The sequence below is a fragment of the Oncorhynchus clarkii genome, chromosome 23, assembly GCF_045791955.1.
Source record: "Oncorhynchus clarkii lewisi isolate Uvic-CL-2024 chromosome 23, UVic_Ocla_1.0, whole genome shotgun sequence".
NCBI lineage: Eukaryota > Metazoa > Chordata > Actinopteri > Salmoniformes > Salmonidae > Oncorhynchus > Oncorhynchus clarkii.
In genome coordinates, this window is record NC_092169.1 from 24491856 (window position 1) to 24518348 (window position 26493).

The window sequence follows — 26493 nt, forward strand, 5'->3', positions numbered from 1 at the left end:
GCGAAATTGTGCTTCATTAGCTCATTGTTATTAAGTATCCAAATAAATGTCACTACAAAACAACTTAAATAAATGCAGCTACTGTTGTTATTCTGTCTGCACTGTTCCACGTGACTGTAAATTCGCCGTAGTTGGCTAGCTGGCAAGCATGGGATAGGAACGCTGACAGCCAGTATGGCAATGGGACATTTAGAATGAACACTGGGTCGTGTCCATAGATACAGAACAAATAGACTGAATGACTGGGTTGCGTCTCTGGCAACCGAACCAATAGCAACCCTGGATTTGTTTCGGGACTATAGTATGAATAAATTCATATCAATAGCGTTTTTACGAAAATCTGTCAATCATTATTTAAGTATGTTGGTAACCCGTTGTATAAAAGTGATAATATCCTCGAAGCCGGTGTTTGGAGGATATATTGGCACGGTTTGGTGGGCATCGACTTCATCTCGAGCATAACAACACCTGTGCCAATCTCCTCCAAACACTGGCTTCTTGGGCATTATCACTTAATTGTGTGTGTGTGTGTGTGTGTGTGTTTCTGTGTCCCTACCCTACTATCACGGGAGAGGAGAACTGATGAGCGCTGCTATTTAAGGTCTGCTGGCTGGCTGTGGCAGCTTTAACATTATATCTTTGAGTGCAGGACTGTGACCCAAATGACAACCTATTCCCTACATATTGCTCTACATTTGACCAGGGCCCATAGGGCTCTGGTCAAAAGTAGTACACTAATACTATATTGGGAATAGCCATTTGGGATGTAGCCCAGGACATTTCTCATTCCCGGAGCCTCGATAAGAGCTCTCCTTGACTTTGCTCTGACTTGATCTCACAGAGAACACAGATAGCCAATCACGCCATATTGGATAGAAAACAGGGAGAGGGAGCTTTAGATGGTTGGTTTTGTTCAGATAAAAGCATCTGGGAAATGCTTCTTTAGAGTATATAGAAGCAGATGCCTTAGCTAATTAGTTTATGGTTCTGATGAAATTTGAGAAACACTTTTGGCATGTCATCTTCAGGGTTACTACAATCTGACCAGCACTGTGATGGTCATCATGTTGTGGTTATGACCACTCTGAGTCTCTGTATGGCCTTGGTTTCTGCTAGGGAGACACACATTTGACTGTGTGGGTGTGTGTGTATATGTGGTGGTGGGGGGGAGGTGGGACAGCTGCCAGCTCTCTGTCAATAGCAGTCCAGTGTGAACCACCTGACACCCAGCAGTGAAAGTCTCTGTGTTGGTCTGGAGCTCTTACTCAACCATGACCCCTGAGCTAGGGTCATATTCTGTCTGAGCTCTACACTCTGTGTGTATGTGGACATTCACCTGGACATTTTGAAACAACGTTGAGTATAGATGACTTAGCTTAGTGTAGCCTTTTAAGCCTTTTAACAGTTAACAGTTAACATATTCTTAACATTCTTAAAGTCATCAGTTACATAATCCAGCCAACACACACACACACACACACACACACACACACACACACACACACACACACCACTGGGTCCCTGAGGTCTGGCTGAAACAATAGGATGTTATTATAGTTGGCTGGTGGTGAGCTGAAGACGTGTAGGACTGTGCATAGAACAAGGGCTCAGGGATGGATCACACCCTCTGGTTCAGTCAGTAAACTGACTCCGCAGCAGTCACTATCAGAGTCATACCATACTCTGGTCCATAGGAGTCTGTCTCACCCCTCAGGGCCTTGAGTTAGGCTACACACAGTCCTGCCATTTTTCTGTTCTCCCAGGACCTTAGATCTTATTTATACACCAATGTTACTGATTGGGGATTTTTTTGGACGAAAACATTCGCTGGTTAAAAGTTCAGGATGAAAACCAGCATGCACTGTGGCCCTTGAGGATTGGATATATCTGGTGTAGGAACTAGGGATAAAGGGCAAGAGGTTGACATTGAGAAATGGAGCTTAAATGTGTAATATGTAACTTTTGTGGCTACCAAACCAAATTCACATAGAAATGTGTAATTCTCATTGAAAGCAAGTCTAAGAAGCGGTGGATCTGTTCAATGTGCACTATTTCTATGCTTCCCGTTCTTAAGTTTCGTTTTTGGGTTTTGTACACCAGCTTCAAACAGCTGAAAATATAAGATTTTTGGTTATTGAAAAGGTATTTGTGACCCACCACCTATGCAGCATAATAGAAAATTGTATATCGTACACTGAATGTTTTGGTGCACCTACTGGAGAGCTCTTCTTTGTCTACACCCATTCAACATCGTTCACACCCTCTTAAGCCTTACACGGAACCTAAACCGGCTGCGCGCGTGTGCCATCGTGCATAAGTATATTTTGTCCCCCTACACCAAACGCAATCACGACACGCAGGTTCAAATATCAAAACAAACTGAACCAATGACATTAATTTGGGGACAGGTCGAAAAGTATTAAACATGTATGTCAATTTAGCTAGTTAGCTTGCACTTGCTAGCTAATTTGTCCCATTTAGCTAGCTTGCTGTTGCTAGCTAGCTTGCTGTTGCTAGCTAACTTGTCCTGGGATATAAACATTGAATTGTTATTTTACCTGAACTGCACAAGGTCCTCCACTCCAACAATTAATCCACACATAAAACGGTCAACCAAATCGTTTCTAGTCATCTCTCCTCCTTCGAGGCTTTTTCATCTTTGAACTAATATGGTGATTGGCATCTACACTTTCATAGTATTACCACGACAACCGGGCAAAACAGTTAGTCTTTCAACAACCACGTGGGTATAACCATTGAGGAGATGGCACGTGGTTACCTGCTTCTATAAACCAATGAGGAGATGGGAGAGGCAGGACTTGCAGCGCGATCTGCATCAGAAATAGGAATGACTTCTAATTTAGCCCTTGGCAACACAGACGCTCGTTGGCAAGCGCGAGGTCCGGTCTGGTCAGCATGTTAGCCCCACTCATCTCTTTAAGGATTCACATGTGAGGCTTTGTGCTAAACAGAGTGAATACATTAATGTAGTAAACAACCAAAGATTTCAAGACTAAAAGTGGTGAAAGTAGTAGCAAAATGTAGTAGTAAAAATACACTGTGTCTAGTCCTTGACCCATATCCTTAATCTGACTTTAGTGCAGGTCATGTTGTTCTTCACATTACCGTATTTGGTAAACATACACCATGCATGAATCTGCAGGTAGCTGAAGCTAACCAACTAGGTTCAATGTTAGCTAGCAGGCTAACATTAGGCTATAATTATCCATGCAAATGTTTTTTTAGATATGAATAATATTACTACACAGATCATACATGTAACAATATCTAGTGAGCCAGCCAGCTAACAGTAAGCTTTAACTTGCAATGAAAATGACTTTCAGACAAAATTTGAAATGTATAATATCTGATCATGGATGAACGCTTCTCCCTCTGTCTTGGATGCCATGGTTATCTTTAGTTTGAAGATGTAATCAAGAGATAGGTGTTTTCTCCATCTCCTTGGCTATCATACTTGAATTCCACTGATTTCATAACTCGGTCCTCCAGAAAGTGGAGAGCAACACTTATGCAGATCTACAACGCAATATATAATAAAAAATAAAAAAGCCTCGTTAGACAGGATTAATGACCAGCTCAAATAGACAGAAGAGTGCTATATGACAGACCAATCCGAATGAATCTCCCGGCATGTCCAGCCCACTCATTATCTCAGCCAATTATGGCTAGCGGGAATGACTAGCGTCTTTTTCTGTGGCTAAACCAACTAGACTCGTAATTTAACAATTTTATTAATATTTACAGATGGCATACAAGTTTGTTATTAAGGCACATGAAAGTTCACATGTTCCAGTTTCCATTTCTGCCAAAAAACGTATTTTGATTTAAAAAAAAGGTTAAGCTCTCCTGTGAAGTAGTGACCCAGTACGCCTAGTTTCCTGAAACAATTCACATGTTGATTAAAGTAAGAAAAAACATTCAAATGACTATTGTAGCTGGAAACGGCTGCTTTAAAAAAAATGGAATGTCTACATAGGCGTCTACAATGTCTACATCAGCAACCATCACTCTTGTGTTCCAATGGCACGTTGTGTTAGCTAATCCAAGTTTATCATTTTTAAAAGGCTAATTGATCATTAGAAAACCATTTTGCAATTATGTTAGCACAGCTGAAAACTGTTGTTCTGATTAAAGAAGTAATACAACTGGTCTTCTTTAGACTATTTGAGTATCTGGAGCATCAGCATTTGTGGGTTCGATTACAGGCTCAAATTGGCCAGAAACTAAGAACTTTCTTCTGAATCTTTATTCTTGTTCTTGAAATTTAGGCTGTTCCATGCGAGAAATTTCCAAGAAGCTGAAGATCTGGTACAACACTGTGAACTACTCCCTTCACAGAACAATGCAAACTGTATCTCACCAGAATAGAAAGAGGAGTGGGAGGCCCCGATGCACAACTGAGCAAGAGGACAAGTACATTAGTGTCTAGTTTGAGAAACAGACACTTCACAAGTCCTCAACTGGCAGCTTCATTTAATAGTACCCGCAAAACATCAGTTTCAACGTCAACAGTGAAGAGGCGACTCTGGGAAGCTGGCCTTCTAGGCAGAGTTCCTCTGTCCAGTGTCTGTTGTTTTGCCCATCTTAATCTTTTATTTTGATTGGCCAGTCTGAGATATGGCTTTTTCTTTGCTTCTCTGCCTAGAAGGCCAGCATCCCGGAGTCGCCTCTTCACTGTTGACGTTGAAACTGATGGATCCTGGATCCTAGACTTCCTGACAGGCCGTCCCCTGGTGGTAAGGGTAGGTAACAACACATCCGCCAAACTGATCCTCAACACGTGGGCCCCTCAGGGGTGCGTGCTCAGTCCCCTTCTGTACTCCCTGTTCACTCATGACTGCACGGCCCGGCCCGGCACAACTCCAACACCATCATTAAGTCTGCTGATGACACAACAGTGATAGGCCTGATCACCGACGATGAGACAGCCTATATGGAGGAGGTCAGAGACCTGACTGTGTGGTACAACCTCTCCCTCAACGTGATCAAGACAAAGGAGATGATTGTGGATTACAGAAAAAGGCGGACCGAGCACGCCCCCATTCTCATTGACGGGGCTGTAGTGGAGCAGGTTGAGAGCTTCGAGTTCCTTGGCGTCCACATCACCAACAAACTAACATGGTCCAAGCACACCAAGACAGTTGTGAAGAGGGCACAACAAAACATTTTCCCCCTCAGGAGACTGAAAATATTTGGCATGCGTCCTCAAATCCTCAAAAGGTTTTACAGCTGCACCATCAAGAGCATCCTGGCGGTTGCGTCACTGCCAGATATGGCAACTGCTCGGCCTCCTACCGCAAGGCACGACAGAGGGTAGTGCGTATGGCCCAGTACATCACCGGGGCCAAGCTTCCTGACATGCAGGACCTCTATACCAGGCGTTGTCAGAGGAAGGCCCCAAAGATTGTCAAAGACTCCAGCCACCCCAGCCATGGACGGTTCTCTCTGCTACCGTACGGCAAGCGGTACTGGAGCGCCAAGTCTAGGTCCAAGAGGCTTCTAAACAGCTTCTACCCCAAGCCATAATACTCCTGAACATCTAATCAAATGGCTATCCAGACTATTTAACCCCCCCCCCAACGCTGCTGCTACTCTCTTATCTATGCATAGCCACTTATCATCTATGCATCTATGCATAGCCACTTTAATAACCCTACCTGCATAATTACTTAAACTACCTTGACATCGGTACCCCCGCACATTGACACATTGACCCTGAACCGGTACCCTTGCATATAGCACCGCTCTTGTTACTCTCTTACTTAAAAAAAAAAGTATTTTCTTAAAACTGCATTTTTGGTTAAGGGCGTGTAAGTAAGCATTTCACTGTTGTATTCGGCGCATGTGACAAATACAATTTGATTTGTGTATAGGTTGATGAGGGAAAAAATAAATGTAATCATTTTTAGAATAACGCAGTTGCGGAACAAAATTTGGAAAAAGTCAAGGGGTCTGAATACTTTCCGAATGCACTGTATACTTCCATATTTTTCTTCAGACGAGCCTTGTGAGGCTAGTGGGCATCCTAGAGCAAGACAATCAACATTTACGTGTTCGTGGGAGACTCACCATTCCATAGAGGGTCAAATTAGTGTTTTGCCCAAACTAACTCAAACTAGGGCTGGTCGATATGTCCTAAAAATCATATCTCAATGTTTTTCAAACGTTTAGGCTATTCACGATATCTATCTAGATTTTTCTAAATAAGCTTTGTTGCACAATTTAAGGTCAATACACTGCATGTGAAATTATACCTAGGCTAAATATAAGCCTTCCACAACCATAAGACCCAATAATAATTTCTTTATTTTGTCAAAATAGTTTAACCTGCTATTTTGCAAAAATCACTGATCTGGCTTTCAAGTCTGCTTATGAAAATAGTTTTTGTTACAAATTGTACCAGAACCATGCACAATGCACATTCACTAATAATTAACATCTTCTTATAGCAGGCGTTGTAGAAAATTAACACTAGTCTCATAAACAATCTCTCAAGCACAAGCCCACATGCTAGTGAGTAGCCAGCTAATCCTTATATTTAAAGTCTAGCCAACTTGGATCTATTTGCTTGCGAACAAGGCAGAAAAGTTAAACTTTTATGAATACACCCTCATGTCCGTCTCCAACTGTTTGAACAACATAGCCTGTTCACTTTAAGATATTGAAATTAAGTAGCCTACCTGGTTAAGAACATACATATTTCTCAGAATGAGAACAAGTTGCCCATTCCTGATATAAATTCCAATTGTTATACTCTTTGCACATTTATGAAGCACATACTAGACAACTAGTAAACCATTTGGGATATTACAACAACAACGAAAAGAGTGCCTTTTATGTCCCTTTGATATTTTAAGTTGAAATTGTTCACCAATATTGCATTTCAAAAGCCTGCTATATTAATATAGGCCACATGGAGAATTCAATAAATCAGATTTTTTTTTTATGAATAAAGACTTCTTAATTTTGACATGTCCCTCTGTGCAACCTCTGTGACATCTATGAAGATTTTAACCTACTTAACCCCAACATTTCTCCTAGTTTCACCATAATTGTAAAGTCCTAGTTATGTTGTTGCTTTGACAGTCATTTCTGAAGATGATTTATTTCATGAGATTAGCGATTCACTTACGTCTGTCCCTCATTTTAAAGTCAAGCCTGTTACGTGAACTGAACTCTTGTTTTAATGTGGTGAAACTATTCCTTTTTTAAATATTTTTTTTCCAAAGAAACATTGGACATTTAATAGTAAAAGCAGTGTAAAAGCATGTGTGCTGGTCCTACTCTTTTGGCAAATTTTGTGGTGGAAAACTGAGTGGGTCGAGGTTAACACGTCAACACTGTTACCCATAGGACAGGCTAGAAATGTTTTAACAATGACAATTATTTTGTGCCGCTTGCTTTCAACTGCCATTCACTGTTGCAAACAACACGCTTTCATGTATGGCGCTTTTAAGATGAAGCTGTCAACCATGTTACCTTAATTGCCACTACTATAGGCTAGTATTTTTTATGATGAGAACTTGTTTTTTCTGAATTCGAAAATGTGCTCTTTATGACAGAATGTTCAATTGTTATGAAATGAAACTGTAACGTAGACGCAGGGAGTCAGGAAGCAGGTGCAGTTAGTGAGTTCTATAATAATGAACATGGAACGGTACAAACCAAGAGAAATGTCTGACATTCCCTCTTTGAAATAATTGTACATATGATAGAACAGCAGAATATGATCTGTTTAGATTTTTTACTACACTGTTCAATGCACCTCAGCTCAATTTCGACCACAAAACAAAGGTGCTGGAAAGACAGTGGCGCGGATTCCATCTTGAAGGCAGTCTCAAGTTAGGATATGGTACTGCAGAGCAGGTTTCTTCTTGCCGCCTTAATTCTATTGAGCTACAACAACTTAGATACCCCTGGTATGACATTCTCTACCCTATCCCAAAATGTCAACCGCCTGTCTGCAGGCTACTACACTCCAGTAATATCAGTAGTTTTAACAAGGCAGTAAACACACTGGCAGTGTTTGGGTGTAAATGCATTGTTTCCTGCCAGTTACTACTCATAAATACACAGCATGCGGTCAAGCCAAATAACACGTGTTTGTATGTGCATTTGACAACCCAGAGAATTTCCTGACCCATTTAACTGAGGTGTGTTGGGACTGATTTAAATATATTGTGTGTGTGCGTGTGTGTTAGGGCTGCACGATTTATAGAAAAGATCTAATAGCATTTTTTTTTTTTAAATTCTACAATGAGATCATAGGAATGAATTCATACTGTGCTAACTGAATACAAAACCAAATGAAACAAATATTTTCCAACATGTTTTATTTAACTTTTTAACATAAAAATAATGTCTACCAACTTCTGGGTATTCAACCATGTTTAATTATTTTATTGACTGCCCCTAAAGTCAAATAATTTAACTGAAATGATGTCACTAAGTAATAACCAAACTTACATTTGCTTCATTTAGGGTTAACTATTCTTGAACTGCACTGTTGGTTAAGTAAGCACTTCATGGTCAAGTCTAAACTTGTTGTATTCGGCGCATGTGACAAATAAAGTTTGATTTGATATGTTTAAACTGGGGCTGGAAATACAACAGTAACAAAGTTGTGAAAGGTTGTGCAAATTCTGTAAAATAAATAACATTAAAATTACAAATCACAGCCGCTGACATCGTAGTGCTGCAGAAGAGTGGTTTCATCACGGTAGCACAGTCAAAGATCGATTTCTAGCCATTAATCTAATATTATTCATAGATTTTAAACAAAAAACTTTGTTTGTCATAGTGTCATAGACAGACAAAATTAATATGAGATGAAAGGCAAGTTCCTAACGAGTTCAGGAAGCCCTGTGCACATTTTTTCTAACACTAAACATACAAATATGTATTTTACAGTTATAAGGAGGGTGAAATCTTATAGTTAGTCGTTTTATAAGTTGACTATGCTATATTTAGAAAGTATATGTCATTTCAAGCCTTATTCATACAGTTTTGTTGAATAGGTAATGCATCATATAATTCTTTAAATATTTGTATCATATTTGTACTGTGCACTTCGAAAGTGACTATACCTTTGCAATTTACCAGAAAGGTGAGATTTTAACCTTTCTTTGAGTGTGCAGCATTACTAAACTCAGCAAAAAAATATACTTTTTTTTTTCAGGACCCTGTCTTTCAAAGATAATTCATAAAATCCAAATAACTTCACAGATTTTCATTGTAAAGGGTTTTAACACTGTTTCCATTTTTTCTTCAATGAACCATAAACAATTGATGAACATGCACCTGTGGAACGGTCATGAAGACACTAACAGCTTACAGATGGTAGGCAATTAAGGTCACAGTTATGAAAACTTAGGACACTAAAAGAGGCCTTTCTACTGACTCACCCAAAGAAAGATGCCCAGGGTCCCTGCTCATCTGCGTGAATTTAGGCATGCTGCAAGGAGGCATGAGGACTGCAGATGTGGCCAGGGCAATAAATTGCAATGTCCGTACTGTGAGACGCCTAAGGAAACGCTACATGGAGACAGGACGGACAGCTGATTGTCCTCGCAGTCGCAGACCACGTGTAACAACACCTGCACAGGATCGGTACATCTGAACATCACACCTGCGGGACAGGTACAGGATGGCAACAACAACTGCCTGAGTTACACCAGGAAAGCACAATCCCTCCATCAGTGGTCAGACTGTCCGCAATAGGCTAAGAGAGGATGGACTGAGGACTTGTAGGCCTGTTGTAAGGTCCTCACCAGACATCACCGGCAACAACGTTGCCTATGGGCACAAACCCACCGTCACTGGACCAGACAGGACTGACGAGTTGCGGTTTTGTCAAGAAATTGTCTGTGATGTACTCAGATCCAGACATTGCGGAGATCAAACTAACGTCTGTGGGCGTGGTGTAGCATTTCGCCAGAGCAAGGAGTTTGGGTAGCCAGGCAAAGCTAGTGTAGCCAATATCAGGCAAGGGTGACGGCTAAAGCAAATTTATTGTAACTAGTGATTTTCACTGTAAATATACAACTAGGCCTACGGCATTAATGTCTACATTTTTGTTAACAAAAACAATTACTCTGACAAAAACGGAATATTTTGAACCATCTCCCAAGTCCCAACCTCGACAGACAAGATTCAAATTCTCGCTAAAGTTTCCAACCACAAGCATAAACTAGCTAGCCTGAACTGAATCCGTTCGTCTCCACTCAACTCGCAGCTGCGCGGCATACTTCATCAATTTTGGCACCAGGCTTGTTTATAAGGACACAAGGCAAGACACAAGGCGAGACCCAAATGCAGACACAAGAAGCAGATGGTTGAGTTCCGATATTTATTAATCCAAGAGGTAGGCAAAAGGTAGGTTGGGGACAGGCGAGAGTTCATAAACCGGGTCAGAGTCCAAACAGTACAAGTCAACAGGCAGGCTTGAAGACAGGACAGGCAGAGTGGTCAGGCAGGCGGGTTTGGCGTCAGGACAGGCAAGGGTCGAAACCAGGAGGACTAGAACCAAAAGAGACTGGGAAAAAATAGAAGCAAGGAAAACCGCTGGTTGACTTGGCAAACAAGACTAACTGGCACCGGGGATCATAAGCGACACCTGGAGGCGGTGGAGACAATCACAAGGACAGGTGAAACAGATCAAGGTGTGACATTTGTTTGTATAGCCTCTCCCGCCAAAGAAAGGAGAAAATCACATTCTCTTGTGATATGGGTATTGCACATGTCAATATCACAATTTAGATTGGGATTTGATTAATTGTGCAGCCCTGGTGTGTGTGTGTGTTTGTGTCAAATCTATATGTGTTTATTTGAAGTGTGAGGCGTGGTGTGACTTACGGTGGAAAATAAGGCTTTGTCAGAGCCAAAATATCTGGGTCTGGGTCAAAGCCATGGCTCAGTTTCCCCCTCTCTTTCCTGAGTTCAGAGAGAACCAGTGTGAGGAACAGGCACATGCTGTTCTGTGGTGGGGGCACATTTTACTTTAATTTGGCATTAGCGGTTGGAAATGTCCATAGCCATGTCCCATTGCAAGGCCAGTGTCATATTCATTAGGACACACCATTGCAAACATAACACCCTTCCCGTTTCAGACCAATTTTTCTTCCAGCTAGTGAACCTTGTTCAGAGATTCTATGTCCTTCCATGGTAACATGGAGGTCATTGCAGGTGCTAACTCATCAATTGCTTTAGTTCGTACACATCCTGAATCTCCATTGTAATCTATTATGGGATGACAGGTATTCTCAGAAGGACACTGTTGCTATTGGAAACAACACTAAATGTAGTATTAGAGAGGTTCAGCCATTTTAGAGGGAAATGTATTTTGTTATCAAACATCAACATGTTTCTTCATTAAAAGCCTACATTAGGGTCAAGCACTAAAATGCTAGCTAGCTAGCTAACAGTTTTTATTTGAAACAACGAGATGGCAGTGGCTTGCAGACTGTAGAAGATGGCAGATGCTCAGTAAATTCTTTCCCCAATGTTTTATTTCAAGGTGGACTATCCCTGTTGACTGCAACTTCATGTGGCCTAAGCTTAGCGGTTGACTGTTAATTAACATAAACTGTTAATTGACTGTTAATTAACATAAACATGTTTAGCATCTCCTCCACTCATACAAGCTGAATACAAGCCGCTACATAAAAAATAAAAGTTTAAATCAATACACCATCACAATAAATCCATTTATTTTAGTCTGGTCTAAAGAAACATGATATGAAGAAAATCTATTTCAGAGGAACAGAATAGGAGTTGGCCTACTGTACAGTGCCTTCGGAAAGTATTCAGACCCCTTGACTTTTTCCACATTTTGTTACGTTACGGCCTTATTCTTAAATGGATGAATGGATTTTCCTCATCAATCTACACACCATAATCTTCCCCATAATGGCAAAGCAAAAACAGGTTTTTAGATTTAAAAAAAAATATATATATATATATATATATATATATATTTACGAAATAAATGTAATATTACATTTACATACGTATTCAGACCCTTTACTCAGTACTTTGTTGAAGCACCTTTGGCAGCGATTAAAACCTTGAGTCTTTTTGGGTATGATGCTACAAGCTTGGCACACCTGTATTTGTGAAGTTTCTTCTCTGCAGATCCTCAAGATTTCTCAGGATGGATGTGGAGCGTCACTGCACAGATATTTTCAGGTCTCCAGAGATTTTCGATCAGGTTCAAGTTGCTCTGTTCATCTTTCCCTCGATCCTGACTAGTCTCTCAGTCCCTGCCGCTGAAAAACACCCCCACAGCATGATGCTGCCACCACCATGCTTCTCCGTAAGGATGGTGCCAGGTTTCCTCCACACATGACGCTTGGCGTTCAGGCCAAAGAGTTCAATCTTGGTTTCATCAGACCAGAGAATCATATTGTGTAACGACACAATCATAATTTTAATTACGTTTATTGCATAAACGAATATGCATATGGCTGTTTTGAGTTAATCATCACCTTAGAAAGCTGTCCATTTCATTGTGTTAGTCTTTGAAACAACATCCACAACGACCATGTTTTACACTTAGTTTCAACCGGCTGTTGAACTTTCTTCAAATTGATCATCACAGTGACGTGCATTTTAAAAGCACATACTGTTTTGATAATAAGTGTTTGATGTGATTTTTTTTATGCATTTGCATTGATGTCAGAGTAGTTAGAGGGACAATAGAGCCCTGAGTACCAGGCCATTAGGACCTGATGATAGTTAACAATTTGGCTACTACCAAAGCTTGTCCAGAGTGCGTAAGAGGAGAATAACGTTACTCAGCGGTTACATGGAATTTTACACTGCGTTCATGGCGGTAATACTGTCACCGCAACAGCCCTAGGAAGGTGCGCATGAGACAGGATTGGACACAGGATGTGACCTGTTAGACTTACACCTGCTTCTGGATGACCGTGGAAGATCTTCCACCCAGAGTTGTCAATAGGCTAACTAAAATGTTTTGTTGTTTTAAGAGTGTCTTTGAGATTCTTTTTGTAATGAAAAGCGCTATACAAATTAAATATATTGTTACTATTGAAGGCTTCAATACTGAAACTTGTTTTTATTCAGAATCAGCCGAACCCTATTGACCAGGACAGTTGGCTAGACAGCCAGCCATTCTGACATGCAACATAAAGAGACACAATAATCCAATGCAGTAAACGCCAATTAGCTCTCTTCCTCCTCCTCTCAAAGTGATTCACTATGTTAAAGCAAAACCAGAACACCAAGACAAGAGGGATCATTTCCTATTCCTACTAACCCTGGAGACAAGGGAGTGAGTTTTCCATGCTTGTAACTCACTTCTCCGAAATGACTTGGGTGTGCTAAACACACACACACACACACACACACAATGAAACCATTTATTTTCTTCTTACCACTGTCTGTGTCTCTTCAGCTGAATGCCCCGCTGCAGGGGAACTCTAGCTAGCTGCTTTTGTTGTTGCTTTTGCTGTTCATTCATAACGTCACTCTTCCCCTAGGCTCATGTTTACTATCAGAATTAAACTTTTTCTCCCCCTCCTTCTGTCCCATAGTGTGTGTTTATTTTGTCTGCACAATGAATAGAATTATATGTATCTCTCTCTCTCTCTCCATAGTGATTGTGATAGTCCTCCTGCGTTATGCCCATGTGATAGAGAAGCATCAGAACTGTGTATTGAACACAGCGGGCCTTTCCACTGGCTGGATCTGTGCTGCAGGACTCATCATGGTCGGCAACTTCCAGGTACGTTCAGTTCCTTCAGAAATAATTCACACTCCTTGCCTTTTTCCACATTTACCACATAATGTCAAAGTGGAATTATATTTTTTATTAAAAAATATATATATTTAAAATTGAAAGCTGAAATGTCTTGAGTCAATAAGTAGTCAACCCTTTGCTATGGCAAAGCCTAAATAATTTCAGGAGTGAAAATGTGCTTAACAAGTCACATAAAAAGTTGTGTTGACTCACTCTGTGTGCAATAATAGCGTTTAACATGAATGACTACCTCATCTCTGTACCCCACACATACCTGTAAGGTCCCTCAGTTGAGCAGTGAATTTCAAACACAGATTCAACCACAAAGACCAGGGAGGTTTTCCAATGCCTCACAAAGAAGGGCACCTATTGGTAAGTAGGTAAAAAAAAAAAGCAGACATTGAATATCCCTTTGAGCATGTCGAAGTTATTAATTACACTTTGGATGGTGTATCAATACACCCAGTCAATACAGGCGTCCTTCAACTCAGTTGCCGGAGAGGAAGGAAACCGCTCAGGGATTTCAACATGAGGCCAATGGTGACTTTAAAACAGTTAGAGTTTAATGGATGTGATAGGAGAAAACTGAGGATGGATCGACAACATTGTATTTAGTCCACAATACTAACCTAAATGACAGAGTGAATAGAAGGAAGCCTTGTACAGAATACAAATATTCAAAAACATGCATCCTGTTTTCAATAATGCTCTAAAGTAAAACTGCAAAAAATGTGGCAAAGGAATTACCTTTATGTCCTGGATGTATCATGTTATCAGTATGCTTGTCATCGGCAAGGACTAGGGAGTTTTTTTTTATATATATAAAAAGAAATGGAATAGAGTTAAGCACAGGCAAATTCCTAGAGGAAAACCTGGTTCAGTCTGCTTTCCAAAAGACACTGGGAGATGAATTCAGCTTTCAGCAGGACAATAACCTAAAACACAAGGCCAAATATACACTTGAGTTGCTTACCAAGATGACATGGAATGTTCCTGAGTGGCCTAGTTACAGCTTTGACTTACATCAGATTGAAAATGTATGGCAAGATTTGAAAGAGCTTGAAGAATCCAGGTGTGCAATGCTCTTAGAGACTTACCCAGAAAGACTCACCGCTATAATCGCTGACAAAGGGGATTCTAACTTATTGACTTAGCGGTGTCAATACTTATGTAAATCAGTTATTTCTGTATCTCATTTACAATAAATGTGCAAAAATGTCTAAAAACATGTTTTCACTTTGTCATTATGGGGTACTGTGTGTAGATGGGTAACGCAAAATCGATTTTATTCAATTTTGAATTCAGGCTGTAACACAACAGCATGTGGAATAAGTTAAGGGGTATGAATACTTTCTGAAGGCAAGAGAACACGGTTCGACAACCGTGATTCACAAACGTTTTTTCCAACAGTTTTACACCAGGTACATACGTTCAGCAACGCAACATTGTTTCACAACTGTACATGGTTGTTTGACATAGCACAAGGTAGTTCAGCAATGCAACACTGTTCCACAACTACAGTACATTTGGAAAGTATTAAGTTATGTTACAGCCTTATTCTAAAATGTATTAAGTTGTTTTTACCCCTCATCAATCTACAAACAATACCCCATAATGACAAAGCAAAACCAATTTTTTAAAATGTCAGAGTTACTTACATATTCAGATGATTTACTCAGTACTTTTTTGAAGCACCTTTGGCAGCGATTACAGGCTCAAGTCTTCTTGGGTTTGACGCTACAAGCTTGGTACACCTGTATTTGGGGAGTTTCTCCCATTCTTCTCTGCAGATCCTCTCAAGCTCTGTCAGGATGGAGGGGGAGCGTCGCTGCACAGCTATTTACAGGTCTCTCTAGAGACGTTAGATCGGGTTCAAGTCCGGGCTCTGGCTGGGCCACTCAAGGACATTCAGAGACTTGTCCCGATGCCACTCCTGCATTGTCTTGGCTGTGTGCTTGTGGTCGTTGTCCTGTTGGAAGGTGAACCTTCGCTGATCTGAGGTCCTGAGTGCTATGGAGTAGGTTTTTAGGAAGGATCTCTCTGTACTTTGCTCCGTTCATCTTTCCCTCAAACCTGACTAGTCTCCCAGTCCCTTCTGCTGAAAAACATCTCGACAGCATTATGTTGCCACCACCAAACTTCACAGGAGGGATGATGCCAGGTTTCCTCCAGACGTAACACTTGGCATTCAGGCCAAATAGTTCAATCTTGGTTTCATCTGACCAGATAATCTTGTTCCTCATGGTCTGAGAGTATTTAGGTGCCTTTTGGCAAACACCAAGCGGGGAGTGGCTTCCATCTGGCCACTCTACCATAAAGGCCTGACTGGAGGAGTGCTGCAGAGAAGGTTGTCCTTCTGGAAATGTCTCCCATCTTCACAGAGGAACTCTGGAGCTCTGTCAGAGTGACCATCAGGTTCTTGGTCACCTCCCTGACTAAGGCCCTTCTCCCCCGATTGCTCAGTTTGGCCGGGTGGCCAGCTCTAGGAAGAGTCTTGGTGGTTCCAAACTTCTTCCATTTAAGAATGATGGAGGCAACTGTGTTCTTGGGGACCTTCAATGGTACCCTTCCCCGTATCTGTAACTTGACACAATCATGTCTCGGAGCTCTACGGACAATGCCTTTGACCTCATGTCTTGGTTTTTGCTTTGACATGTACTGTCAACTGTGCGACCTTATATAGACAGGTGTTTGCCTTTACAAGGCAATTGAATTTACCACAGGTAGACTCCAATCAAGTTGTAGAAACATCTCAAGGACGATCAATGGAAACAGGATGCGCCTGAGCTCTATTTCGGGTCTCATAGCAAAGGGTCTAATAAGTAATGTATTTCTGTTTTGTTTTTGTGTTTTTGCAAACATTTCTAAAAACCTGTTTTCACTTTATCATTATGGGGTATTGTGTGTAGATTGATGAGAAATGATTTTTACTTCATCAATTTAAAAATAAGGCTGTAACGTAACACAATGTGGAAAAGTCAAGGGGTTTGAATACTTTCCGAATGCAATGTATTTCACAAACATTTTACAACGGTTTCACATAACACAATGGTTTCATTGCACCACATGAGAGGATCTAGGCTAGGTCATCCATAATAGAAATAGTTTGACAGTCGATTCACGCCTCCAAAGGTGGTCTCAAGTTGAGTTTAGTCCAGTTTTTCACATCTGTTGTGTAGGTCTCAATATGCATCAGGAGAAATATGTGGTGGAAACAACCTGGCTTGGCACCAATGTTCCCTCTAAGCTGCGTGCTTGCGCATCCACACACCTCCTCCAGGACTGCCTCGCTGATGCCAGGCCGCGCAGAGACGCAAGAGATTGAACTTCACTGAGTTCGCCCCATTTGTTTGCACTATATACACTACATGAGTATGTAAAAGTATGTAGATATCTGCTCGTCGACCATCTCATTACAAAATCATGGGCATTAATTAATATGGAGTTAGTCCCCCCCTTTGCTGCTATAACATCCTCCACTCTTCTGGGAAAGCTTTCCACTAGATGTTGGAACATTGCTGCAGAGATTTGGTTCCATTCAGCATTAGTTAGGTTGGGCAGGCCTGATGCCTGGCTCACAGTCGGCTTTTCAATTAATTGCAAATCAAAAGGTATAGAAATCAAAAGGTATTTCCACAGGTATTACTGGTTTTGTTGGTAGGGCTACATTATGCTGAAATAGCCACAATAGCCTATTGGCTACTGTCTAAAACTGTAAGGGTACAGCCTCATTGTTCACTGTAAACGTGCGCCAGAAGTTGCACAAAATTCTCACAACGTTCAAATTTCCACTCACAAGACCTAACATTTGCTCAGTGCCCCCAAAAATTAGAGGGAACATTGCTTGGCACCATCTTGTATTTTTCAGTAGTTCAGTGCCCCCCCCGCCCTCGTCCGCTGCTCCCAATCTTTCACTCTCCTCTCCTCCCCTTCTCTACCTCACCTCCCTCTGACTGGTACATTCCAGATCTGCTTCATGTTGTAGTTATGGACCTCTCACATACCGGAACACACACACACACACACACACACACACACACACACACACACACACACACACACACACAGTGGTATTTGGTTGTTCAGGACTGAGTTTCTGCAAGTTTAAATATTTAGAACCTTGGCTCAGTGCCTGGACTTTAAGCTGTGTGCATATCTCTGTGTATTTTTTAACATTTCATTTAACCTTTATTTAACTAGGCAAGTCAGTAAAGAACAAATTCTTATTTACAATGCATGGTACTGGGGCATCCATTTTTGGTACTATAGGAGGGTTGCCATAGAGATTAGGATGGGGGTCTTAAAAACATTGTTGTTCAGTACATTAGGCCTTGGCGGCTGTCATAGCAACAGTTTTGCTATGTTGAGGGATTATCGGCAAAGGCCAATATCGGCCCGATACTCTATATCTGTATTCCCAGTCGTGACGTCCATAGGTTAAGGCCCAATAAACTCTGTTTTAAAGTCACCATTGAACTTTTCAGTTTTCTTCCTCTCCTGCAACTGAGTTAGGAAGGACACCTGTATCTTTGTCGTAACTGGGTGCATCCAAAGTGTAATTCATAATTTCACCATGCTCAAAGAGTTATTTAATGTCTGCAATTTTTTATGATATTTTTACCCATCTACAATAGGTGCTCTTCTTTGGGAGGCATTGGAAAACCTCCCTGGTCTTTGTGGGGTACAGAGATCAAGTAGTCATAAAAAAATTATGTTAAACACTATTATTGCACACAGAGTGAGTCCATGCAACTTATTTTTGTGACTTGTTAAACACATTTGAACTCCTGAACTTATTTAGGCGTGCCATAACAAATAGGTTGAATACTTATTGACTCAAGAAAATTCAGCTTTACATTTTTTATTAATTTGTAAACATTTCTAAAAACACAATTCCACTTTGACGTTATGGGGTATTGTGTGTAGGCCGGTGACACAAAATCAAAAAAATAATGTTTTCCTGATCGTAGGAAATGACTAATAATACTACTCTCGTAATCATCCATGCTCACTAATCATGACATTACATTAGACACATTTGCATTGAGTAGATGGAGTGATGCTTACTATATATGCAAATGTTGTTGATCAGTAGGCTAATTTATTTTACCTTTATTTAACTAGGCAAGTCAGTTAAGAACAAATTCTTATTTTCAATGATGGCCTAGGAATGAACAGTGGGTTAACTGCCTTGTTCAGGGGCAGAACGACAGATTTTTACCTTTCGGTTACTATTCCAACGCTCTAACCACTAGGCTACCTGCTGCCTGTGGCACCAGACTTCACTGATCAGTCAAAACAAGCTCAATAATCAATGCACGCACACACTCCTGTTGATTTATGCGTTCGCCTGTTATTGCCTGTATTGTGAGTAGGCCTATGCCATCTTAAACTGGGTAAATTATCAAGACATTTACCATTCAAATACAATTATTACCATTATGTTATGTAGTTACATTGTTAAAAACAGTTATATTTGATTTTATAATGTTTGCATTATAATGCATACATGGCTGTTTTTGGGAAATGTATTCATAAAAATGTTCTCATTTAATGATATTGAATATCTGCAAAAATATTGGCCATCGGTCTCTTAGACCCCTAAAAATCAATATCGGCATCGGCCTTAAAAAATACATATTGGTCGTTCTCTAGCTCCTGGTGTTCTGAGCTCCTGGTGTTCTGAGCTCCTGGTGTTCTGAGCTCCTGGTGTTCTGAGCTCCTGGTGTTCTGAGCTCCTGCTGTTCTGAGCTCCTGCTGTTCTGAGCTCCTGCTGTTCTGAGCTCCTGGTGTTCTGAGCTCCTGGTGTTCTGAGCTCCTGCTGTTCTGGACTCCTGGTGTTCTGAGCTCCTGGTGTTCTGAGCTCCTGGTGTTCTGGGCTCCTGGTGTTCTGAGCTCCTGGTGTTCTGAGCTCCTGGTGTTCTGAGCTCCTGGTGTTCTGAGCTCCTGGTGTTCTGAGCTCCTGGTGTTCTGAGCTCCTGGTGTTCTGAGCTCCTGGTGTTCTGAGATCCTGGTGTTCTGAGATCCTGGTGTTCTGGGCTCCTGGTGTTCTGGGCTCCTGGTGTTCTGGGCTCCATGTGCTGTGGTGTGTTTTTGTAGAAGGAAGTGGTGTGTGTGTGTACAGGATGCCAGACAGGGACCCTGAATGCCAGACAGGGACTCTTTATAAAAAAAACTGGTGTGGGGAAGAGAGGAGCAAAGCTGCCACCTTCCCTGCTCCCCTGATTCTCGTTAGCCTCTTTGTGGTGTGTGTGTTTGTGTGCCAAAACAAAAGTAAGAACATGGAGTTGCATCTGTGACTCCCTCCTTTTCTTTCTCCCTCTATCTTTCTATTTCTCCTTCCCTCTGGGGCCTCTCTGCCCTCAGCGCATTCGGTGGAAAACCGAGGGGGGAATTTTTTGCGGGAAGTGAGTCATCACGGCTCGTACCCTGTATGTGTGTGTGTGTGTCTAACATCCAGGAGCAGACTGTGTGCACATGTGTCACAGACACCATCTGTACCCAATCAGAGACCGTCTGTAACCTTCTGTACTCAGTTCAATTCTATAAAACTTTCTTCATCAAACAAATGTGCTGGACATAAATACACGTTTAGATGCACATATAGACATACAATATTTAATATTCATATAGGCTACACACTAGTAGACAATTTTGAAGCAGTGAAAATATAATGGGCAGTTCTGTAAGATGGCACAGTAGCACAAACGGTACTAAGATGAAAGCCTCACAGGCAGTGGTTGAAAAAGTACCCAATTGTCAACAACAAAAGAAGTTAAGATACCTTAATAGAAAATGACTCCGGTACAAGTGAAAGTCACCTAGTAAAATACTACTTGAGTAAAAGTCTAAATCTATTCCGTTTTATATATACTTACATTTTAAAAGTACATGTGATTGCTAAAATATACTTAAGTATCAAAAGTAAAAGTATAAATAATTTCAAATGAATTTTTAAGCAAACCAGACGGCACAATTTTACAAACGAAGCATTTGTGTTTATTGAGTCCACCAGGTCAGAGGCAGTAGGGATGACTAAGGATGTTCTCTTGTTAAGTGTGTGAATTTGACAATTTTTCTGTCCTGCTAAGCATTCAAAATGTAACGAGTACTTATGGGTGTCAGGAAAAATGTATGGAATAAAAAGTACATTATTTTATTTAGGAATGTAGTGGAATAAATGTTGTCAAAAATATACATAGTTAAGGAAAGTACAGACACCCCAAAAAGCAACTTAACTAGTACTTTAAAGTATTTTTACTTAAGTACTTTACACCACTGCTCACAGAGAGAGGTAGCATCAGAAATAACACAGTTACCACGAAAACAACACATTAACTATCAGTACTAGGCTATAATGACACCATTAGGATATTATGTTGTGTTATGTAAGACAAGACAGGGTAGGGTATGGTAGGGGTCAATCACTCAGACCTTTTTAGACCGACAGGAGAGGACCTGAATAGATGGCCTCAGACACACACACACACAATGTTTGTTTTACTATCCTTGTGGGGACCAAACACTGCATTCCCATTCATATCCTAATTCCCTTTAACCCCTAACCCTCAACCTAACCTTAACTCCAAACCCCTAACCATAAACCCAACCCTAACTCCTAACCCTAAAACGAACCCCTAGCCCTCATTCTGACCCTATACCTAACCCCTAAGCCTAAAATAGACTTTTTCCTTGTGGGGACTAGTGTAATGTCCCCACTTGATCGGAATTTTCCTTGTTTCACTTCTGGGAAGGATAGTTAAACCAAAACACACACACACACACACAAGGTGAGGATGTAAATAGTACACAACTGTGAGTGTTCCCTCTGTGGACTCTGGCCACAGGAAAGCAGGAGAGGGAAAGAGAGAAGATACCTACACATTTCTTCTCTGAGAGCAGAGGAAAGGAAAGGGAAAGAGAGGAAAGATGAGGGGATGTGCACAGACAGGCAGGCAGAGGTGTGAAAGGCATGACTGGCAGTCAGTTTGATTGTCTCTCTCCTTCTCTCCCCTAGAGACAACTGAAGGTTCTCTGGACCTGTCTACACATGTTCCCACACAGCCACACCAAGCACATACACTTGTTGCTCACACACAGCCACACCAGACACACACACTCGTCGCTCACACACAGCCACACCAGACACACACACTCGTCGCTCACACACAGCCACACCAGACACATACACTCGTTGCTCACACACAGCCACACCAGACACACACACTCGTCGCTCACACACAGCCACACCAGACACACACACTCGTCGCTCTCACACAGCCACACCAGACACACACACTCGTCGCTCACAGCCACATAGACACACAGGACTCTAGTATAGGTTTTCTAACCCCATCCCTACTTCCTTTACACCTCCCTCCACTGACTTTCCTACCTCTTTCGTAACTTATTATTCACTCTTTCACAATTAACCCTCTCTTTTCTATACGCTCTGCATCCTCCACTTTATCCACTATTCCATCTTCTACATTGCCATTCCCTCTGAAATGCCTGTCCCTCTCACCCAATCTCTCCTCCATCTATCTACAGTCTGCAGCTGTTTCATTCAGTAAGGCCACATTAGCAACATAATAAATACAGGATATCACCAGTAAACACTTCCAAGAGTTGTTGTTTTGCTTGTGTATGTTTGTGTGTATCAGTGCCCTAAACAAACTCTTCACCCTGCCTCCGACAGGTAGATTGATGACATCCTGGCTTTAGCTGCCTGCCAAGGTCAACTCCAGAGTCCTCTAGTGGGAGAGAGCAAGAGAGGAGAGAAGGGAATGAGGGAAGGAGATGATTGGGAGAGGGGAGAGGGGGTGAGAGGGGAGGAAAATGGGGTGAGAGGGGAGGAAAAGGGGGGTGAGAGAGAAGGAGAGGGTGAGAGGGAGAGGAGAGGGAGGGAGGGGGGCGGGTGAGAGGAGAGGAGGGGGGCGAGAGGGGGAGGAGAGGGGAGTAGAGTGGGGGCTAAAGGGGAGGAGAGTGGGAGTTGAGGTGAGGGGGGTGAGAGGAAAGGAGAAGGGGGAGGAGTGGGGTCGAGAGGGGGGGACGAGAGGAGATGTGGGGGGCGAGAGGGGGAGGAGAGGGGAGCTAGAGGGGAGGAGAGAGGGAGGAGAGGAGAGGGGGGGCTAGAGGGGAGGAGAGTGGGAGTAGAGGGGAGAGGGGGTGAGAGGGGAGGAAAATGGGGTGAGAGGGGAGGAAAAGGGGGGTGAGAGAGAAGGAGAGGGTGGGAGGGAGAGGAGAGGGAGGGAGGGGGGCGGGTGAGAGGAGAGGAGGGGGGCGAGAGGGGGAGGAGAGGGGAGTAGAGTGGGGGCTAAAGGGGAGGAGAGTGGGAGTTGAGGAGAGGGGGGTGAGAGGAAAGGAGGAGGGGGAGGAGTGGGGTCGAGAGGGGGGGACGAGAGGAGATGTGGGGGGCGAGAGGGGGAGGAGAGGGGAGGAGAGAGGGAGTAGAGGAGAGGTGGGGTGAGAGGAAAGGAGAAGGGTGAGGAGAGGACAGGGGGAGGAGTGGGGGGCGAGAGGGGGAGGAGTAGGACGAGAAGAGATGTGGGGACGAGAGGAGAGGTGGAGGAGAGAGGGCCTTTGTCTCCTGTCCCCCCAGACTTGCTCTCTCTCTGGGGCGGGTCCTAGGCGAACGAGTGTGCTAGCGTACTGCCTTAAGAGACCTTTTTTGAAAAATAGAAAAATAGTATTTTTGTTAATTATGAGACGCCTTAGCCAGTATACACTTCCTCCAATTAGTCATAATTAATCTAAGGTAACTCAAGAAATCTGTCATAAATGTTTACATTTTTGCAGAGGAGATCTTAGCCGCGCAATTTTATATCTAACTAAGATTGTGTGCAGTATTTCTCAATGAAGAAATATACACGTAAACGACTTGTCTCTCGTTGAATGACAAATACTTTTTTGAAGAAGCCCTACTGTTGACCAATCACTGACGAAGTGGCGTAGACTTTGGCTATCAACTTTGGCTCTTTTGGGGTGTGCCCGAAACAAAAACGTCTCAAAATGTCATCATAATATATGCACAAACTCTTCCGAACTGTTTCGGCTGGGAAGCATGCAGACACCTTTAGCTTCTCCGTAAACACTCCGTAAACACTCCGTAAACACTCCAGACCCCTCTTCTCCCTTCTTCCCCTAATCCTTTCTTCCTCAATTTTCTCCATACCTATCCCTCTGCATATACTAGACCCCTGTCCTCCCATCTCGATCTATTCTCTCCATTCCACTTCCATCCCTCTGTCAACACCCGCTTCTCTCCCTTACTCTCTCCTTACTCCCTTAACCTTCTCCTCCACATCCCCCTCCTCTTCTTTCCCCCCCATCTCTTAACTTTCTGAGGGAACACTCAGCGACTCATTTCTGAGAGTAGATGTGCCTTCTCTTCTTTGTTGATTTAGAGCGTCTACAGCAGGGGTGTCAAAGTCAAATGGACGGAGGGCCAAATAAAAAAATCAGCTACAAGACGAGGGCCGGACTGTTCGAATGTTCATTGAAAATTTTTTAAATGACGCATATAGTCTAGTGAACCTAATTGAACCTACTGAAAACCTAACAAATATATTACAATATGATCAGATAAATAAAGCAATATTTTCTTATGGCTCTGTCAGTAATCTTTAATTTTCAACAGACACAAAAGACAAATTTCCTTTATATAAATATCCCCATAACATGAACATTAAATGAAAGAAACCGGTATTCAAGGCACCATCAGTAGACTATATTTTCTATTTTAGCAAAAGTGGGCTAAATTTACTTCAAAGAAAAAACAATAATAGCAATTTTCTATCATCCACTCAACTGAAATATTTTTAAAATATAATTGGATTGAAATACAAAAAAATAAAGTGCAAAAATCTATTAATCAAAAACAACACTTTGTTTAAGGAGAAGTAACATGCAGTGAAAACAAATATTAAATTTTAACTTTTAAACTTGAACTGAGTAAAAACTCTAAATATGTGATTGCACAGTAATGTTCACTTGTTTGAGGTTGAGGGTGATACTTGGTGGTGTCCCATCTTTTCCACAAGTTCATCAATGTTCGGGGTAAGGCTCTGAGCTGAAGAAATCCTCAGAATTGAGTGGAGGTGTTCAGCAGTAAGTCGACTTCTGTGTGATGTTTTGTTCAGGTTCATCAAAGAAAACAGTTGTTCACACAGGTATGTGCTGCCAAACATAGACAACGTTTGAGCAGCCTGGATGCGCAGCTGGGGCATTGTGCCGGGGAGGAAACGGGCGAACTCCGCAGCACCCACTGCCGCATATTTTGCCCTCAGTGCATCATTGCATTGGAGGTCAATCAACTCCATTTGGAGGTTTGGTGGTGAGCTTTCCACGTCAACAGCAAATGGGTTACCGAGCAGTTCCAACCTGCTTTTTTGTGCTTCAAAGTCAGCAAATCGGCGTCGAAAGTCAGCGGCAAGCATACCTATTTTATCAGCCAACTGTGTGCTCGGGAACGCACTGGTAGAGAGCTTCTCTTTCATGGTCTGGCAGCTGGGATAGTGGCTCAAATTTTCTTTCCGCATCTGCGTCTCCCACAGAGTCAGTTTGGTTTTAAATGCCTTCACTGTACTGTACATATCAGAGATGACACGATCCCGACCCTGCAGCTGCAAGTTTATTGCATTCAGATGACTCGTAATGTCACACAGAAAAGCCATTTCACACAGAAACATTTCGTCTCGGAGTTGTGTTGTGTCTTTCCCTTTGCTGTCCAAGAACAGACAAATCTCCTCACGAAGCTCGAAACATCTTTGAAGCACCTTTCCCTGGCTTAGCCATCGCACCTCTGTGTGATAAGGCAAATCACCATGCTCCGTTTCTAACTCCGTCAGAAATGCCTTGAACTGGCGGTGATTCAAACCTTTGGCTCTGATAAAGTTAACTGTGCGCGTGATGATGCTCATTACATGCTCCATTTTCAAGGCTTTACCGCACAACGCTTCCTGGTGTATGATACAATGATAAGCTGTCAGCTCACCTGTCGCGTTTTCCTCTTGCATCTTTTCCCGTATCTTCGCCACCAGTCCGCTCCTGTGTCCACACATCGCAGGTGCTCCGTCGGTTGTCAAACCCACGAGTTTTTCCCAAGGCAGCTCCATCTCATTTACACATCTTGACACCTCTTCATACAAATCATGCCCCGTAGTTGTGCCATGCATAGGACGTAAAGCCAAAAACTCCTCTGTCACGCTTAGGTTGGAGTCCACTCCGCGGATGAAAATTGACAACTGGGCAATGTCAGAAATGTCGGTGCTCTCATCCACAGCCAAGGAATATGCAATAAAATCTTTTCCCTTTTTCACAAGCTGCTCTTTTAGATTGATGGACAACTGGTCTACTCTCTCGGCAATGGTGTTTCTGCTCAGACTCACATTTAAAAAGAGTTGCCTTTTTTCTGGGCAAACTTCGTCACAAACTTTAATCATGCAGTTTTTGATGAAATCCCCCTCCGTAAATGGCCGGGCTGATTTAGCGATCTCTTCTGCCAAAATAAAACTGGCCTTGACAGTTGCGTCCGCGTGTGTGTCCGCGTGTTTCGTTTCATAATGTCGTCTCAGATTATACTCTTTCAGTACCGCCACACTTTCTCCACACAGAAGACACACAGGTTTTCCAGCTACCTTCGTGAACATATACTCCGACTCCCACCTTGTTTGAAACCCCCGGTTCTCAGTATCCACCTTCCGTTTTGC

The 26493-nt window shown here is 42.2% G+C and overlaps 1 protein-coding gene across 2 annotated transcripts in view; it reads left to right on the forward strand.

Moving 5' to 3' along the window:
* The window catches only part of LOC139381979 (transmembrane protein 150A-like), an 86774-nt gene that overhangs the window by 48538 nt on the left and 11743 nt on the right, over positions 1 to 26493 (forward strand). The window contains exons 6-7 of one of the 2 annotated variants that reach the window (XM_071125877.1): positions 13641 to 13768; positions 14065 to 14155. In XM_071125877.1, the coding sequence (XP_070981978.1) occupies positions 13641 to 13768; positions 14065 to 14155 (219 nt within the window). The remainder of the gene's footprint in view (positions 1 to 13640; positions 13769 to 14064; positions 14156 to 26493) is intronic. The other variant, XM_071125878.1, reaches the window with a different exon arrangement.